This window comes from Thalassophryne amazonica, chromosome 5 (assembly GCF_902500255.1).
Source record: "Thalassophryne amazonica chromosome 5, fThaAma1.1, whole genome shotgun sequence".
Lineage (NCBI taxonomy): Eukaryota > Metazoa > Chordata > Actinopteri > Batrachoidiformes > Batrachoididae > Thalassophryne > Thalassophryne amazonica.
Window position 1 is genome coordinate 72,669,630 of NC_047107.1, and position 20,790 is coordinate 72,690,419.

General features: G+C 42.4%; 1 protein-coding gene across 3 annotated transcripts in view; it reads right to left on the bottom strand.

The window, feature by feature from the left end:
* ptch1 (patched 1) overlaps window positions 1-20,790 on the bottom strand; it is a 177,381-nt gene that overhangs the window by 50,811 nt on the left and 105,780 nt on the right. For all 3 annotated transcript variants that reach the window (XR_004560799.1, XM_034170531.1, XM_034170532.1), the window contains exons 12-16: window positions 16,465-16,590; window positions 9,238-9,356; window positions 6,560-7,235; window positions 6,145-6,454; window positions 4,011-4,153 (exon numbers count right to left, since the gene is read on the bottom strand). Coding sequence is in view for 2 of the 3 variants with exons in the window: in XM_034170531.1 (XP_034026422.1) it covers window positions 4,011-4,153; window positions 6,145-6,454; window positions 6,560-7,235; window positions 9,238-9,356; window positions 16,465-16,590 (1,374 nt within the window). In the remaining variant the exon portion in view is untranslated. The remainder of the gene's footprint in view (window positions 1-4,010; window positions 4,154-6,144; window positions 6,455-6,559; window positions 7,236-9,237; window positions 9,357-16,464; window positions 16,591-20,790) is intronic.

A 20,790-nucleotide genomic window follows, 5' to 3' on the forward strand; every position in this document is an offset into this window, starting at 1 on the left:
TACTGGTCTGTCCATAAATTAACGGTCCCTTTTTATTTTTTTTTTAAAACTATATGGATTTCATTCATATGTTTTTACGTCAGACATGCTTGAACCCTCGTGTGCATGGGTGAGTTTTTCCACGCCTGTCGGTGACGTCATTCGCCTGTGAGCACGCCTTGTGGAAGGAGTGGTCCCGCCCCCTCGTCGGATTTTCATTGTCTGGAAATGGCGGAATGAAAAGGACTTTTTTTCCATCAGAATTTTTTCAGAAGCTGTTAGAGACTGGCACCTGGAAACTATTCGAAAAATTTATCTGGCTTTCTGTGAAAATTTTACAGGCTTCACAGAGAATAAGGACTTTAACTACAGCTTTAAGGACCCCTTCAAGCACGGTCGGTGCGCCGCGCTGCGAGCTGCGACGATGCAGCACAAACCACTGGATCATTTCTAAGCTGATGGCTCTGTGGATACGAGACCGTCGTGTGCTCTTTCTCTGGTTTTCCGGCAGATTTCACTTTTAACAAGAGATTTTGTCATGGAAAGCTGCGCGGAGGCTTCGTGCGTCACGACCGATTCGCTGATGAAGCGAGACAAAGGAACACCTCCGTTTCGGAGTGTTAGAGGACAAGTTGGGACATGTCTATCTCGGCTTTCAGTGCTTACCAGTCGAGTGAGTATAAAAGAACTTGTGGAGAGCTGGACATGTCCCAACTTGTCCTCTAACACTCCGAAACGGAGGTGTTCCTTTGTCTCACTTCATCAGCAAATCGGTCGTGACGCGCGAAGCCTCCGCGCGGCTTTCCATGACAAAATCTTTTGTTAAAAGTGAAATCTGCTGGAAAATGGCTGATGTCCAGGTCTTGTGATAACCAGAGAAAGCGCACACGATGGTCTCGTATCCACAGAGCCATCAGCTTAGAAATGATCCAGTGGTTTGTGCCGCATCGTCGCAGCTCGCAGCGCGGCGCACCGACCGTGCTTAAAGGGGTCCTTAAAGCTGTAGTTAAAGTCCTTATTCTCTGTGAAGCCCGTAAAATTTTCACTGAAAGCCAGATACATTTTTCGAATGGTTTCTAGGTGCCTGTCTCTAACAGCTTCTGAAAAAATTCTGATGGAAAAAAGTCCTTTTCATTCCGCCATTTCCAGACAATGAAAATCCGACGAGGTGGCGGGACCACTCCTTCCACAAGGCGTGCTCACAGGCGAATGACGTCACCGACAGGCGTGGAAAAACTCACGCATGCGCACGAGGGTTCAAGCATGTCTGATGTAAAAACATATGAATGAAATCCATATAGTTTTTGAAAAAAATAAAAAGGTACGATACATTATGGACAGACCTCGTAAATGCAATTTTCACAGTACTTATGGACATGTTGTTCTTGCATATTTAATCCAATCTGGTAAATTCCACTGTAAATTCTCAGCGTCCTTCTGGATCAATAAACTCAAGTCAGTTTTGCAAAGCAACTTCCTGCAGACTGATTCATTTGTTGTGCTTGACACAAAAATAAGGCATTCTCAATAATATACATATTAACAGCGTGCCCTACCCAACAGACTGACATCTTTTTACTGTTGGTAACATTGCTTAGTACATTTGGTTTGGATGTGGATAAATGCAGAGTCAGGACCTGTAAGAAACGTACTTTAAATGTTAGTTTACTGATTTGCATGACATAATATTAAAAACTGTAAACTGTACACTAAAGAGTAGCCTTTCAGTTTGTGAAAGCAGTGGATACAGTGCATCCAGTGTCAGGATTTGGGATTGTATTTGTATTTGTTCTGTTGTATTTTTATTGTTTGCTTTTGTCATTTGTTTGTTCTCTTGCTAGTCTTTTTCTGCTTGGGTTTTCTCTGTCTATATCTCTCTTGTCTTTCTCTTGGGGCTTGGTGGTGGGCGTTTCCTTTTGTCTAGCCACACTCCGGTTCTGGAGGTTTCTACGCACACCTGTTCCTAATTTGCAGATCATCACCTGGGTGTATTTAAGGTTCACAGTTTGCTCTAGTCCCTTTCCAGATCGATGTGCCTTGTGCCTTCCTTCCAGCTCTGTTCTGTATTTTTAATGTGCCTTGTTTGCCTCATTATTTTTTTCGACGACCTGCTTGTTTTTCTCGCCTACGCCTCCAGCCTGATGTTTTTTGTACTGTTGCTCATTACTGCCTAACTCCAGCAAACGTCCTCAGTAAACGATTTAATCCTACAGAGCTGTATGTTTGTGTCCCACAATTGTGTACAGCCTGCTTTGACGAACAAGCCTGATATCTGGAAAGTATTCACAGTACTTCACTTTATCCACATTTTATGTTACAACCTTATTCCAACAATGAGTAAATTAATTTTGCCCCCTCAAAATTCTATGCCCAACACCACATAATGACATGAAAAAAGTTTTTTGATAAATTTTTGCAAATTTATTAAAAATAAAAAACTAAGCAATCACAGGTACACAAGTATTCACACCCTATACTCAAAACTTTGTTGATACACCTTTGGCATCAACAAAGTAATTACAGCCTCAAGTCATCTTGAATATGATGTCACAACCTTGGTGCACCTATCTTTGGGCATTTTTGCCCATTTCTCTTTGCAGCACCTCTCAAGCTCCATCAGGCTGGATGAGGAGCATTGGTGCACAGCCATTTTCAGATCTCTCCAGAGATGTTCAATCGGATTCATGTCTGGGCTCTGGCTGGGCCACTCAAGCCTCCTTTGATATCTTGGCTGTGTGCTTAGGGTCATCGTCCCGCTAAATGATGAACCGTCACCCCAGTCTAAGGTCAAGAGCGCTCTGGAGCAGGTTTTCATCCAGGATGTCTCTGTACATTGTCACATTCATCTTTCCCTCAACCCTGACTAGTCTCCCAGTTCCTGCCGCTGAAAAACATCCCCACAGCATGATGCTGCCACCACAATGCTTTACTATAGGGATGGTTTGTCCCTGATAACTGACAGTCCTTCCACCATGTTTTACCCACATTGGCTCCAAACAATTTGAGTTTAGCAGCTGTTACCTTGATTTTGATAGATATTTCACAATCACCTACTGTCAAAAGTCATGTAACCAATAGAAAGGTGATATATGACTTCACATTAGTGTTTAATAGTAACCATATGTGCATCTTTAGCTGATTTCTTGCACTTGCCAATCTAAATATCCCCCCACATATAAGAATTGGGCCAACATTTGGACCTTCGCCTGTAACCTTGACTTGATTTTTCCTCATTTCTAATCACTGACTGTTAATGATTCCACCAAGTCTCATCTAGATTGTATTAAAACTCTGAGTTATTTTGTTGGCACACATACATGTACAATAGAAAACAATACCCTGCATGCACAACAATACCCCGATGTGCTCAGGGTTAACTATGGCCAACCAGGTGCAAACACTGTCATTATTAATTATTTGAATGAATTATTACATTTTCTATTTGTATCACTAATGGCCATCTATGTGACATGAAAAGCCAAGAGGGTCTTTGTTGAAAAGCCAAGAGGGTCTTTGTTGCAACTGATCACCTCAGCAGGTGATTCTAGGTGGAGACGTGGGAGCCTTATATCTGCAAGAAGAGATCCTGTGTGTATCACAGCAGACACGCACACATCTCACAAATGGCTTGAATGAAGACCTAATAGGTTTTTCAGAAGAAGGCTGAAGTCCCAGTGAGAGATTCAAATTCCTGGGCCCGGTAAAGTCATCAGAGAGAGAGAGGAAGAGAGAGCGAGTGAAGATGAAGAGAGAGACAGGGATAGAGTGAAAGAAAGAGAGGCTGTGGTGTGGCTCTTCTACCACCAGTCACCACACCCACATAAAAATCCACCAGCAAAAGACAAAATAGCTGTGATGGCTGCATCATTGTCCCTCTGAAATCTGCTCTCACACTGTAGTCTGTGCGTTAAATCCTTTCAGCTTCAAGCACTGCTGATATGCGCCACAGATCATATCACACATCATATCTTGTGCTTAATTCATCTTTTAGTCAAAGGAACAACACTCGCAGTCTTGAGTCGTGATCTTACCTGGTTTAAGTTGATGGGATTGTTCCGTCGCCCCGTCTGCACCAGCAGCTTGTATGCCAGGACACCATCATCGGAGCCATTCATGTAGCTGTTGCGGGTGATGCGTCCCGCTTCCCAGTCCTTGTCAAATGCCTGCTGGAGACCTGCAGGAAAACACAACAAGAAAGCTCAGTTAGTGGTGTACACTACACCAGATGGGAAAGGTCACCTAACGTACGGGTTACCCCCCCCCTCTTTTTTTTTACAAACTTTAAAATCCAAGACATATTATGACAACTCAGCAAAGTACAATAAAGTACATGAAAACAGCCTTAGACCACTATAATAATGCTGATTCGTTTAATTTGATAACTCTATAATCAACCACCAAATTAGACTTCAAAAGCCTAAAATCGGGCGCGTTTGATGCAACGGCATCATTAGGAATAGATCAGTAACACGTGTCTCCTTTTCCATACGACTCTATGTGTATCACCCCACTCCCCTCCCTCCCCCTCGGCTCTCCCCCAAGGCCCGTGCTGTGGTCCGTCTGTGGGAGATGTTGTTTTGGGTCTCGTTTCTTGGCCTGTCTGGCTCCAATTTGTCCCACCAATGCAAAGAGTAATATCAGACACAGTTCTCTCTCTCTTACCCGCATAGTCTCTGTGTGGTTCCCAGTCGCTCACACACACACACACCCTCTCGCTCTTTCTCTGCCTACGTTGTTTCAAAGTGGGTTGTATTCATCAAAGTGTATTCAAAGGAAACCAAGCTTTCTAGCTGACATTATTTTTGTGATCTCCTGAATTTGTAATAAAATTGTATTTGGTCAGATTTGTACAATCATTAAATTATTATTATTATTTTTTTTTTTTGACTTATGTACCAGCAGACACCTTCAAAGAAGTCAAGTTTTTTTCTTTTGACTAGGATTTTAACTTGATAATTGATGAGGTTTTTTTAATGAGTGGGGGGCTGGGAGTTGATCACAGATGAGCTCCATTGAAATAGGATCAGTTTGTCATTTCAAATGAGAATTTCTGATGACACTGATGAAGAAAAAATTATGGTGCCAAGCAATTCTGCACAGTGCTGTATGTTATGTCTTTTTATGACTAAATTACCCAATTTTTTTCAGAGAGAGAGAGAATTAAATCATGCATTGGACCAATTCAACAAATTCCATCAAAATGTGTAAACTCCAGATCCAAAATGGGGTCACTGGGAGCAACAACACTCAGATATTTGATTATTAGCAACAATAAACCAACACTGTAGAATTCTAGCTGCTGGAGTTTTGACTGGGACAAGGAGATTTGATCATATAACCCTTGTGTTGGCTTCTCTGCCCTGGCTGCCTGTCCATGCGAGGGCAGATTTTAAGATTCTACTGTTAAAGTAGAACATATTGAATTGTTTTGCCCCTCATTGTCTTACTAAACTTACTGAGCCTTATGTGTGGACCTGCGCCCATCAGTCTCCAGATGCTGGCTTGTTAAGTGCTCTAAGGGTAAAGAAGAGGTCAGCAGATTATACTGCCTGTGCTCATCAGGCACCAACTTTATGGAACAGATTCTGTGGAAGTTTTTAAGTCACAGGTTAAAATGTGCCTTTTTTTTTCAAGTGCTCATGATTGATGAACTGGTTCTGATATAATTTTATTTGATTTAACATGTAATTTATAGTGAGCTGTAGGGGATTCCTGTGATGTTTTGTTGTTTGTTTGTTGACTGATTACTTGTATTTTTTGTTCATTCTTATTCGGATCTGGGTCGTGGTGGCAGTAGACCAAGCAGCTCATCCCAAACTTCTATATGTTCGCCGGAGTACTCTATTTCTAGGGGATTCCGAGGCATTTCCAAGCCAGCTAGGAAGTATGATACCTTCAGCATTCCCTGCTTCTTCCGGATAGTATATGTTATTTCTGTTTAAATTGTAAAGCACATTGGGTCTGTCTTTAAATAGCAATATAAATAAATATGATATGATTTGCACATTGGACTCAGGATCATAGTGCTCTCTCTGACCCATGACCTTTACAAAGCTACAATAAGGCATCTAAAAATTAACTTGGATAAAATCACATTTTAAATTTAACCATGATAAGAAATCAGGTGTGATCGTGGTGGCAAAAACAATTTAAGTTTCTGTTTACCTTCCAGCCATTCCCTGAAGTAGTGAAGCCACATGCGAGGCAGCTGACCATTTTCTTCCTTCAGCACGTAGCGAACAGTGTGGAACCTCTGATGGAGCTGGTGCAGCAGGGGCTGGTTCTGGGAATAATCAGCTCTCTGCGTGACCACATACATGTTGTAGAAGGAGAAGTACTTGAACTGGGCGCCGATGAAGTCATACTCGTTGGTCTCTCTGGGAACGATATCCGTCAATTCTAGGCCATCCTTCACCTGAGTGGTCCCATATAAAGTCACGCCCAGCAGGCAAAGGAACAGTACAATCATGACCATCTGGAGACAGAAACAGCCGCTGTCGTCATTCTATTCTCTGAAACCCAATGCACACACACATTCTGAAGTGAACATCAAACATCCATAAAAACAAATTAAACTCACCTTGGTGGTGGGCTGCAGAAGGAGAGGGGCATAATGTTTCTCTGCAAAAGAAGCCAAAGTCCAACGGGAGCAGGGAGGCTCCAGGCAGCGCAGACCGACTGAGGCTTCTCCAAACTGGGACAATAAGTCCCGTGTGGAGCTACTGCTTTCTGCACTCTGACAGGTTGGTGGAGCTGGATCACACTGCAGAACTGAGGCAGAAGTTGAATTTGGACCAGCAGGAGGAGGTGCAGGATGATGATGATGGGAGAAGTTTGCAGTATGTCGAGATCCCGGATTTCCACGGCTGCCATTGTTGTTGTGGTTGAGATTACTATGGTTAGTATTATTGCTCCTGCTGCCATTGTTGTTGTAATAGTCACTAGCGTTGTTTCTCGTTGGGGCAGGGTTGATGGGTTGCACAGAGATCTGGGATCTTGGCTCAGCTGTGGTGTAGAAGGCTTGTGTCCGTGGGTCGTACTCTGTCCTCAGTTGCACAGTGGACTGCATGGTGATCTGCGTTTGCTGGGCAAAGCTGTGGCTACTGTATGAGGGAGGGGGGCTGCTGTAGCTTGGCGGAGGGGTGTGATATGAAGGAGGAGGAGTGCGGTAGGATGGTGGAGAGCTGTAGCAACTTCCATCTGCACCATCCAGGTATGCTTGAGGCTCAATCTGGATCACACGATTGGCACATGGGCTGAGGGGAGAGTTGGAAAAAATGGTTGGACTGCTGAGAAAAAAGAGAGAGAGAGAGAGAGAGAGAGAGCGCATGCATATTTTTCCCAGGTTTAATGAAACTGCTTATCAACAGTTTCCCACATTAAAACAAAATTTAAGATTTTAGTGTAACTGTCATAAAATAAAAAAGCAATGCTTCAAGGATGGGCAAGCTCTGTGCTTTCTATATCCTTTAAAAGATAGCCAACTAATAAGCGATTTTCTATGAGATCCCACCATCATTGTCAAAAAGCCTGGAAAAGTTGCTGGTCAAACAGATGGCTTTAGGTACACCAGGTTGACCAGTCCATGCCAACAGACAAATGCAGCACCCAGACTATATCCAGTATGAGTGGGCAGCAGCTGTTTGGGAGTCATGCTAACAGTAGAGCTCACAAAAACAATGTAGTATTTATATTCAGTCTATCAAGACAAACAGAATGGGTTTGGAAAGGTCTGAATCTCCGCACCTCATTCAGAAAGCAGATTTAAAAAAAAAAAAAAATCTGTCTGTCTGTTCACAGCCCATCTCAAAAACCATGAACAGATTTCAGTTAAATTTGCGGGAGATATAGGCCTTAGACCAAGGAAGAGTTGATTAGACTTTGAGGCAGAAGTCGATTCAGGATCATTTTTAATGAATATTTCTATGTCTGTCTCTCATTGGTTTCCATGTTATTAACTGTGCTGACGCTTCAGTGGGGGCATGATTTCTCCAAAGTACAAATACCAACCTGACTTTGTTGTGTGAAACTTGCTGTGACACTCACAGCTAGTTTCCAGAATGGCATTGGAAATGAGATGCTGTAGAACACCACTAAGCATCCTTTGATGGTTGATGTCCAAAAAAGAGATTTTTCAAAGCTTACTACAGCAAGCCACAGAACCGCATGATGATCATGATGATCTGCTCACTCTTGTAAAACAAGGCAACTGCAGTAGTGGTATGGACATGTTTCATGATACTCAGGCCTTACCAACATCATTATGTAAGACAAAATAACACGAGGCAGAATAGACAGAAAGCCAGGTGTAAAGATAACACATGACAGTGATCAGGCCTTTCCTAAGTGGTACTGCTCAAGACAGGGAAAGTTAGTGCATCAGTCAGGAATGGGTTGTACTCCAACAACCCCAGTTGGGGTTACGTGCTAATGGAAGACGAATGATGACAACGAACATGGAAATCAACTGGAGAAAGATAAAGAGAGGACTATCATGCCGTGGCAGAGACGTGCACACTCTTAATTGCCCTCCAGTTTCCTGTTGCTGACATAATGTAGTATGTGTAGGCCAAGTTTCTTGTGGTCCCATCCATCCTTTCTCAAGGGTATAATGCCATCCTTTTGTGGCTGAACTGAACTATAAGTAAGTGAAAATGGGTTTCAGACTTATGTCCACACAATGAGGGTGGTATGTGTGTCTTTATGACAAACTGTTGGAAAAAAGAAGAGAAATTTGAAGGGAAAAAAAAAATCAGGATGCGTCAGTACTAGTATTTAACCCTTTGATTAACTGCTTTAAAACTAGCATGACCCTTTTCATCTGTCACATTTTATTGGAAATCTCTTCAATGTAAAGACAAAAATAAATAAATACATTCATAAACTATATATATATATATATATATATATATATATATATATATATATATATATATATATATATAGTTTACAGCTTTGACATGCTTCTTGGAATTTATGGGAGTACATCTATACAATTGCTGAGCCAATAAGCAAGCCCAGACTGGCAGGTTTAATACACGCCGTGACACATAAATTCAACAACCAGATGCCCAAACACACAATGACAGAGTAATTAGGATTTGACTTAAAGGGATTAAGGTGAATCTAACTAAGTGTGCGTGTTAAAGTTGTCATATTCAGTGTCATACTGGAATGAAAGCAACATAAGAGCAGACAAAACAAAACCCGGACACCTTGTTGGAAATGAACGAATGAATTGTTGGTGGTTGTGCTCACCTGTAGAAGCAGCAGAAAATATCAAACCGTCTATCCTCTCGCCGATAGAGGTCCATGCTGAGGATAGCGGGGAAGATGAGAAGCACCATGGCAAAATTAAACACCACCACTACGGCAGCCTGTCAGAAACAAAATATAATCTTGTTTTAGCGAGGCGAGTTGCGCCAAGAAGTTTGGTTAGCGCGCTTGTCTCCAAAACAGAAGGTACAGAAGGTGTGTGTGTGTGTGTGTGTGTGTGTGCGTGTATGCTAGTTAACTATTTCTAACATTACTTCTCTTTACATGTTCTTCTGCCCATCAAACACTGATGAAACTGGTGTGTAAGACCACCATTTGATTCATCTTCTGGTTGGAAACAGGGAGAACACAACACTACTTTACTTTAATCACCTGCCGATGGTAAATTTCTCTCAGCCATTCAAAGATGTACACAGAAATAAAAGGAAGATGGGAAGTGAACTCAGCACCAAGTTATTGCAATCAGAAAATATTTAAATTTATCATAAAGAATGAAAAAAATATTAACAGGTTACCATTTTTCAATTCAGGTATTCTGTCCCAGTGCATTAAAAAAAACATGATGTTTTTGGCTTTGTTTTTATTGTGAGCAACAAAGCAATTGTTCCTGGTATTCATTTTTGTTCCTTGAACTGGTTCAAAGCCTTTATATATTTGTTCTGGAAAGCACTTCTTTTATAAAAACAAAAAAACAAAAAGAATTAGAAGAATGTTGACTCTCACTTAGTGATTATTGGACAACTGACAATAGTTGCAAGAAACAGAGCGGGTGAACAGTACAGAAAGTTCTGGTGGGATTAACGCTGTTGCAAGTTTAGCACGAGCGGTGTCAAAGGTGGGGTCAATAAAATGAAATCAAACACACCGAAATGTAAACTTGAGGATGATAAAATATAAACAGATTTTTTGCCTGATCAAACCTGAAACCCCTGGGGTAAAAATGTGAAATGCAAAATATTCCTCAATTAAAAGTGTTGCATCGCTGTGCGTGCACAAGTTTCACTTTCCAAAATATTTTCATGGGACTTCCAAGAATGTACATCTCTTAAATATATATTAAAATAACACAGCCCGAGTAAACAGCTATCAGAGAAGAATTGCCTTTCAGCACATCTCAAGACAAAAACCCCTCAGTGTGCAGAGAAAAAGTAAGTTGTGTATGTCTGTGTAATTGAAGCCAGTGCAGTGTTGTGGTTAAGTATTTGAAGGTGGTGCACTGGAACAGAGGGTGGGGGTTGAGGTTAGCTTGGGGCCCTGCCCAGAGTACAATCTGGATCTTGCGTAGTTGCCAGACCGCAACACACACATGCACACAAACTGACGCGCACACAATTCCGTGTGTGTGCCAGACCACCCAAGGAGCCAGAGGCCCACAGGGCCTGAGGTGATGAGCAGACGATGGGACTGTACAGGCAACACATGCACACCCCCCCCCCCCCCCCAAAAAAAAAGCACACACACGCGCGCACACACACACACACGTATATTTACCACCGCTTAAAAAAAACACAGTGCCGCGTCTGTGTCAACCACACCTTAACACCAACCAGACACTCACCGCCCCTCATTCCTCACTGCTCCGTCACTCAGACAACAATAATAAAAGACAAACACAGATCGAGGTGCAAAGAAACCCTGAAAAACACACTGCTGCCATTAATCTGGTAAATGTTCCAAATTAGCCAATGAAATGTTGGAAAATGGTTAAATGAATGTTACAAAAAAGGATGCATCCAAATGGCATCATTTCATTATATTTCATTATATACGTGTATGTTGTTTGAACACATTCTGGTCATGTGCAATCAAGCCTTTTTGCCACATCCATAAATGATGAGACTGATTCATTTGTTTTTGGACAATGCCAGAGATATGCGCTTCCTCCTTCATATCATCTGCAACATCTCATAGAGCAAACTTACTGTGTTTGAATGTCCTCAAAATATTTTACCAGCAATAAAATGAGATGTAACTTTGTGATACACAGTACCTAGTGTGTTGCCCATGGGGATCCACAGGCTCTGGATTGGGTAGTGTTTATAAAATAGGTATATGACATTTTTCAAGGATGGTAATAAAGTTTAATAAAGTTTCTATAATGAGTTAGAATGGCATATGAGTCCAGAATGTAATATATAAAGCTGACCATGTGTGCGTGCATGTATGTGTTTGCTTTGCACAGCCACAATAATTAAGCCATGGACACCAAACTTGGTATGTTGACTGGGGGCACCAAGGGGGGAGATCACTGCGGCACTTAGTTTGAAAGTGTATGTGCCCGAACATACACACCCACACAGCCTTATATATTAGTTGAGGATCCGCTCACTGGAGCCCTTATTTTCACAGTTCACGTGGTGCTCAGGTATCACACTTTACTTACGACATAGCAGTGGCTGGCTAGGGTGCACTTTAATTACAATCTGAATGGGTCAGCGCATACCACGTGTGAGTTAAAGTGCGCATTTTTTCAATCAAAATGTACATGCTGTGTACGGCATCCCAGAGCATTGCCGTGACATGACATGCTGTCACCTTTTCATCATCATTCACTTGAGTCTCATGTATGTCACTAATCACTCTATGAAAATTAATGATGACAACATACACACAATGCAATACAACTTACTACACTTTAAGTGACATGAAATATACAGCGATATGGATAAAATTCTTCTTTATTACCCATGTGTAAAACGGGTAACTCAGCTAGTTTTATAACCTTAGACCTCAACAGTTTTTAGAAGAACTCAACCCTTTCATTTCCTGTTAATTACATAATTTTTTAATGTTACGTTACTGTCTTAATGTATTTATAAATGGTTTAGGTTCTTGTTATCATATACACACTATTATACTTACCATTATTATTATTGCTATTATTATTATTATTATTAGTAGTAGTAGTAGCATCATCAGGATTAATGTTATTATTTTATTTTTACTTCTATTTTGACATTTGATTTTTAAATGGACCACAATGGAAATAAGTGTTTCACTTTCTTGTGTCATCCATGTTTTTTAAATGTATTTACAATTATATTATGTACTGACACTGAGCTTACCAAATAAAATCACGCACACTTTTAATATATAGATGATTTACCACCCCCCTGCTTGCCTTTATTTTCACACACCCACAAACAGACGGTGGCGGAAAACATCAAACGCAGTACCCGTTTCACTCATGGTGACGGCAACATGGCACTTAATTAAACTGACTAAACCAAATGAATTACAAAAACACAATAAATCAATAACACGAACAACACTGTTAAACTAACTGAACCACAGTAACATTTAAAACCCCCAAACCCCAAACTCACATGTTGCATAGCAGCACAAAGTCCTTTGGTCACTCTTGTTAGCTAATATCGCTATTTTCTCAAAAAATATTAGTCATATCAACTTTCTGTACTCATGCACGTATGCATACATGCACGCAAGGGGCCACTTGGCTATTATAATTTAGATGTGCAAATGTTTTAGGCACATTTATTTCATCATTAAAGCATTACAAATTATGAAAACCCGATAAATATCCATAAATAAATTAAATTTGTGATGAATTTCAACTTTAATGATAATCAATATGAAAATTGGGCTGTATTTACATGTAATTTTTCAGTATGTAAGTTGCACCAGAGTACAAATTTGCAGGACCTCAAAAGCTATTCGAAGAAAATGTGACTTAAAGTATGAGTAATTGTGTTTTACAATCATTTTTATATTACATGATGATTGATTGTGTTTGTGTGTTATTCTACAGGCCAGTAAAGAAACAAAGAAATTCTTCTTATTATTATTATTATGGGAAAAACATCCATCCATCCATCCATTTTCTTCCACTTATTCTAGGTCGGGTCACGGGGGCAGCAGCTCAAGCAAAGCCGCCCAGACCTCCCGATCGACACACACCTCCCCCAGCTCCTCCGGGGGAACCCCAAGGCATTCCCAAGCCAGCTGAGAGACGTAGTCCCTCCAGCATGATCTGGGTCTTCCACGGGGCCTCCTCCCGATGGGACGTGCCCAGAACACCTCTCCAGCGAGGCGTCCCGGGGGCATCCGGAAAAGATGCCCGAGCCATCTCAGCTGGCTCCTTTCGATGTGGAGGAGCAGCGGCTCGACTCTGAGCTCCTCCCGAGTGACAGAGCTCCTCACCCTATCTCTAAGGGAGCGCCCAGCCACCCTGCGGAGGAAACTCATCTCGGCCGCTTGTACTCGCAATCTCGTTCTTTCAGTCATGAGCCAAATCTCATGACCATAGGTGAGGGTCAAAACGTAGATTGATCGGTAAATCGAGAGCTTTGCCCCCCTGCTCAGCTCTCTCTTCACCACAATGGTCCGATACAGCGACCGCATCACTGCAGACGCTGCAGTGATGCGGTCTCCTCCACCTGAGGCAAGCACACCCCACCGACCTGAAGAGGGCAAGGCACCTTTTTCCGGTCGAGAACCATGGCCTCGGATTTGGAGGTGCTGATCCTCATCCCAGACGCTTCACACTCGGCTGCAAAACGCCCCAGTGCATGCTGAAGGTCCTGGTTTGATGAAGCCAACAGGACCACATCATCTGCAAACAGCAGAGATGAGATTTTCTGTGGTTCTCCTCTCCAACACCCTGGAATAGACCTTACCGGGGAGGCTGAGGAGTGTGATCCCCCTATAGTTGGAACACACCCTCCGGTCCCCCTTCTTAAACAGAGGGACCACCACCCCAGTCTGCCAATCCAGGGTTACTGTCCCCGACTGCCACGCGATGTTGCAGAGACGTGTCAACCAGGACAGTCCCACAACATCCAGAGACTTAAGGTACTCAGGATGGATTTTGTCCACCCCAGGAGCCTTGCCACCAAGGAGCTTTCTGACCACCTCGGTGACTTCGGCCTGGGTGATGGACGAGTCCGCCTCTGAGTCCCCAGTCTCTGCTTCCTCTTTGAAGACGTGACGATGGGATTGAGGAGATCCTTGAAAAACATATCATTCACATATTCACTTTAGCTGTAAGTGATTTTGTGTTGACACACCAATAAAAAAGGCGGTTGGGGGCATCAAATGTTACTTTTATTATAACTCTGGAGTGCCTAAAACCTTTGCACAGTGGTGTACCATAGAAAAAAATGGTACTCTATAATAACCATGTTTCACTCACTCACTCATCTTCAACCGCTTACTCCAATTTATGCACACAGGGGGCTGGAGCCTATCCCAGCAGCCACAGGGTGTGAGGCGGGGGACACCCTGGACAGGACGTGAATCTGTGACAGGGCCACATATAGAGAAACAAACACATTCATACCCGCAAAACGTAAGCGTCGGGGCAAAGACTGGGCAGAGCTTGAGAATGTATGTTATGATGATCAAGTGCAGAGCATCTTGTCAGAATTTGATAAGCACTTTACTGACTTTGCATCCATTGAGCCTGTTGTCAGTTTTCTCTGTTTTCCTTTTGGGGAAAATATAGCTGTGGATTGTATAACGTCCAAAGTGGCATCACTCTTCAACCTGGATAGTTGCGCTATTGAGAATGAGATCCTCACGCTGAAAAATGACACTGAGCTCAAACCCAGAGCAACACCTGACATGAATGCCCAATTGTGGAATTTAATGCAGGAAGAGAAGTACCCCAACCTCAGACAAACTGCACAGAATTTGACTGCACTTTTTGGATCAACATATTTATGTGAGTTTGCCTTTTCACATATAAATCATCAAGTCAACCTACAGATCCACCATGACTGATGACCACCTTGCGGTCTGCTTACAGCTGCCACTCAACTCCTACTGTCCAGGCTATGAGAGACTAGCTGCCTCCTCTCAGTACCAGAAGTCCCACTAAGTTAGAGAACAACTTTTCCAACTTGAATTAGGCATTGTATTATTTGGGTTGTTTGTTGTTGTGTTGTTACGGGCCAGTCCTAGGACTACTTGTGCTTATTCATTGCACCATGCACATTTACTTTAATAATGTATTATTACTGTTAAAACCTTATCTTAGGGCCAGAAAATTGTTCTTATATTGGTGCACAATAAATTGCAGCTACGCTATGGCTTTCGATATAGCTTGGTAGATCTCGATACACTTTCAACCTCTTAAACCCTAGAGTCCCCAAATTTGGGGACTTGCCCTGTTTTAGAACATTTGAACACTCATAACTAACCAATGCTGACACCAACATACACTTATTATACATCAAAATGTCAAGCGAAGTCTCCTCTACAAAAGTATCCACTTCAATCACATATCAACTAACCACAGCTGAAACGCCAAGCAAATAAAGACATAAATCAGAATTAATTTTTTTGAGGAAAAAACCTCATTTACTCCTACCAAGTATTATTTACTTTCAATTTTTTTTGCATCCACAACATCCCCTAAATCCTGTCTTTTAGCTGATCCAAACTTTTGCATTTTAGACCTTGTACAAGCTGAGAAATAAATCATAATGCATGGGTATGTGATTTTGGTGAAATAGGCTCTAGGGCTTAAGGGGTTAAAAGTAGATCTTGGTTCAAAAAAGCTTGGGCACCCCTGCTCTATGTAGTGGTTGAATTGCATCAGGAAGGATACTTGGTGTAAAATTTGTGCCAAATGCTGATGTGGATCTCTAACAGATCCGCTGTGGCAACCAAAACAAACTGAATGCAGAAGAAGAAAGCTATATCCTGTTATACAGACTGACTGCTGCAGTGAACTGACTTTCAATCTAAACCTTCCTATGTCATCTATAAGTGTTTGTATGGTTTAGCTTTGGAGGGACTATTAGAAGACATTTGCTACAGTGACGGACTGACAAACATCTCTGTTGCGGTTTTCACTACTCCACTGACGTCTATAATTACTGACAGATGTTGAGGAGCCAAAGACGTACTGCATCCCCCATCTCATACACACACACACACACACACACACACACACACACACACACACACACACACACACACACACACACACACACACACACACACACACACACACACACACACACACACACACACACTGTAAGGGGGACTGGGTTACATGGGGCTCAGCCACAATCTGGACGGACACTGGGCCCACCACTAAAGAGGCCTGGATGGACACACACTCTCCCTCTTACAAGTACTTTCAGTTTGATGAATGAAATCAATAAAACAACAGAAATCCAGAGCCAATGAAAACTGGAATAAGACCATTAGTAAAGGAAGGCCGCTGACTGTGAGTCACACCTGTAGTGAAAACGCTCTGAGGGCAGGGATGGGGATGAGCGCCGCCATGAAGAATGCTGTCACGTTACTGATGGAGGTGAGCGCCACACTGGCCCCTGTTCTCTTCAAACACTCCCCAGTACGGTCCTAATATTGAGAGAGAGAGAAAGATAGAGAGAGCGAGAGAATCAACACAACTCATCAAGTTTTCGCCAAGGGCACCGTTTGCATAATACACAAGATTATGTACAATTACCATAACACTGATATGACAGTAATCGCACCGACTGTTGGAGCCCTGAAGTGCTCTTAGATAATCCACCTGGTCTGTCTGCAACCTTTTGAAGGAAGGAGCTCAATGCAAACTCTTTGACAGCCTTCAAAACAAACTCATTTTTAGTCAAATCGTGGCAGCCAAACCTCTTTTTTTATGACTTTGACTAAACTCAGTTATGCCGATCGCTCCTTCAAACGCCCCTGGAACGTCTGGCGGCAACTGTGTGAAGATCCAAAGACGTGCAAGACCACACAGGGAGCGTGTGCACATGTGCGCGTACATCTGTCTGTGTCAGACAGGAGATATCAGGTTCGGCTCAGTTTAGTTTTCATCTCAGCTACACAAAGGAAGCCGGTGGATGAGGGAGGCGTAGAGACGGGGCAAGAAAATGAGGAAAACAAAAACAAGCAAATACATGTCTGTGTTTTCCCCTTCAGGAGATGAAATAATATCCTGCGAAGCATAACACACACACACACACACACACACACACACACACACACACACACACACACACACACACAGGAGCAGATGTGCAGAGATACACACAGGAAATAATATACGCTTCATTTTGACCCTTTTTGTTTCCTGCTTTTTGTTGGTGCCGTATTATTTTGCTTTGTTCAGATGTGTAACCAGTGGATGTGGCACTGGGTGCTCTCCTCCTAAAGAAGTGGTTCCAAAAATCTTTGTCTCCCAGGCTTATCAGTAATCTCTCCATCCTGTAATTTATATGGTGCTTTTTTTGTTGTTTTGTCTGAATAAATCTTGCTTTTCTGAGCTGTAAAAGCTTCACATTATCAGAGGAATGGTGTTTAATGTTTTCACGTAAATCATACTTGTGCTGAAACACAAATTTGATCCCAGTAGTACGCTCACACTTTACAATGGCTCCGCACCCCACAAGGAGGGCCTATCTAAATTCATTAATTAGAATCCATTCATCAAAAGCACTGCAATTTAGTGTTGAGGGCGGTGGTATTACAGTGCATTTACATGGCCTCAGAAAAAAATGTATGGCTCAGCTTACAGTTAAATGCACATTTGCATAATAGTTGCAGCAAAGACAAGTTTCTAATTTTTTGGATTTTGTCAGCCAATATCTAGTAAGGCACCTTAGAATTAATAAAATTAATTGATACGATAGTGTATTAAATTAAGCTCTAGTGCTGCAATTTGGTAAAGACTTGGTTATCCTACTGTACAGAAAAAACGGTGTGTTGTAATACAAAATAGCACTTAATCATTTGATGTAAATGCACATAATTAAAGCTCAGTCAACTGATCACAGCACTGATGTATATCACTAAGTCTAAAATATGCAGTTTCCAGGCTAAATTTTGTTAAATCAGAGGAGTTGTACATGAAGAAGAATGCAACTGGGGAGTTGAAAGATATTTAACATGAAACCTTAACTATATTTAACCTCTAAAGGTAAATAAACTGATTTTGCACAATAAGACCACTTTACTCATATACGATAGAGGGGATTCAAACCTAAAACCTGATGAGCAAACAAATCAGAATCTGTACCATCATTCACTAACTGTACCCAAAACACCATTTCATTTAAACATACTATACTTAAATCTTTGACAGCTGGGTGTCACATCTGGACAGTGGAAGGAAGACAAGAAGATATAGTGATGGAAAAGGCACATCGTGAGCTGTACATGAAGATACAATGCATCCAGAAAATATTTTACAGGCTTTTACAGACAAATTGATTAAAAATAAAAAAACTAGGGAATCACGTGTCCATACGTATTCACAGCCTTTGCCATGAAGCTCAAAATTGAGCTCAGGTGCTTCCTGTTTCCACTCATCATCCTTGAGATGTGTCTACAGCTTAATCGAAGTCCACCTGGGGTAAATTCAGTTGAGTGGACATGATTTGAAAAGGCACACACCTGTCTACATATAAGGTCGCACAGCTGACAGTGCATGTCACAGTACAAACCAAACATGAAGTCAAATGAAATGTCTGTAGATCTCCGAGACACAAATCTGGGGAAGGGTACAGAAACCTTTCTACTGCTTTGAAGGTCCCAAAGAGCACAGTGGCCTCCATATTCCATCAATGGAAGAAATTCAGATCTACCAGGATTTAGGAGCTCTAGGAGCCACCTTGTTAGAGTTGGCTGCCTATCTAAACTGAGTGATCAGGGGACAAGAACCTTAGTCAGGGAGGAGATCAAGAACCAAATGGTTACTCTGTCAGAGCTCCAACATTCCTCTGTGGAGAGAGGAGAACCTTCCAGAAGGACAACCATCTCTGCAGCAATCCACCAATTAGGCCTGTATGATAGAGTGGCCAGACGGAAGGCACCTTAAGGACTCTCAAACTATGACAAACAAAATTCTCTGGTCTGATGAGACAAAGACTGAACTCTTTGGTGTGAATTGCCAGGTGTCATTTTTGGAAGAAACCAGGCACCATCCCTATAGTGGAGCATGGTGGTGGCAGCATCATGCTGTGGGGATGTTTTTCAGTGGCAGACAAACTGGGAGACTAGTCAGGATTGAGGGAAAGATGAATGCAGCAATGTACAGAGACATCCTGGATGAAAACCTGCTCCAGAGAGCTCTTGATATCAGACTGGGGCGACAGTCTATCTTTCAGCAGTACAATGACCCTAAGCACACAGCCACGATATCAAAGGAGTGGCTTCAGGACAACTCTGTGAATGTCCTTGAGTGGTCCAGCCAGAGCCCAGACCTGAATCTGAATCTCTGGAGAGACCTGAAAATGGCTGTGACACTCCCCATCCAACCTGATGGAGCTTGAGCTGCTGCAAACAGAAATAGGCAAGACGCCCAAAGATAGGTGCACAAAACTTGTGGCATCATAGTCAAGAAGACTTGAGGCTGTAATTGCTGCCAAAGGTGCATCAACAAAGTATTGAGCAAAGGGTGTGAATCGTATGTATATGTATTTTCTTAGTATTGTATTTTTAATAAATTTGCAAAAATTTCAAAAAAAACTTTTTTCATGTTGTCTTTATTGGGTGTTCTGAGTAGAATTTTGAGGGAAAATTAATTAACTCAAGACGGCCCACAGCGTTGCACGGCGCGCCGCTCTCCGAGCGGCCATCGACAGGCTGAAACAACCAGATCATTTCCAAAGTGAAGGCTGTGTTGATCCGGGACGTCGTCTGACTACCAGAGAAATTGTGGAAGAGGTGTATATCAGCACTTTTGCGGCACATTACACTGTTACAGGAGATTTTGTAATGAAAGACGTGCAGAGGAATTTGCGCGTCGGGACGGAGCCGCTAATGGCGCACAACTAAAAGCACGTTTGTGTTGGAAACCATTCGGAAGATTCAGACGGTTTTCGGTGGCTTTTCAGTCGAGTGAGTATCCGAGAAATTGTGTAACAGCTGGGCATGTCACAACTTGTCCTGTGAGACTTCCAACACAGATGTGCTTTTTGTTGTGCTCCATGAGCGGCTCCGTCCCGACGCGCAAATTCCTCCGCACGTCGTTCATTACAAAATCTCCTGTAACAGTGGAATGTGCCAAAAAAGTGCTGATGTACACCTCTTCCACAATTTTTCTGGTAGTCAGACGACGTCCCGGATCAACACAGCCTTCACTTTGGAAATGATCTGGTTGTTTCAGCCTGTCGATGGCCGCTCAGAGAGCGGCGCGCCGTGCGACGCTGTGGGCCGTCTTTAATCCGGTTGTAATGATCCTTAATCTGTATGACGCCCAGAGTATCTTCACCGAAAGCCGTCTGAATCTTCTGAATGGTTTCCACCTGGCTGTCTCTCACAGTTTCTGGAAAAATTTGATTCAGCGCTGCTCCAATCGCTCAGCCATTTTCCTGACAATGAAAATCCGACGAGGGGGGTGGATCAGTGCTCACTCAAAGCCTGCCCACAGGCGAATGATGCAACTGACAGGCGTGAAAAAACTCACGCATGCACACGAAGGTTCAAGCTTGGCTGATGCAAGCGCACATGATTCAAATCCATATAGTTTTTTAAAAAAATAAAAAGGTCGGATAGTTTTCTAACAGACCTCGTATAGGGAGAAGGATGCTGAGGATGGAGCTACCAGGCAGG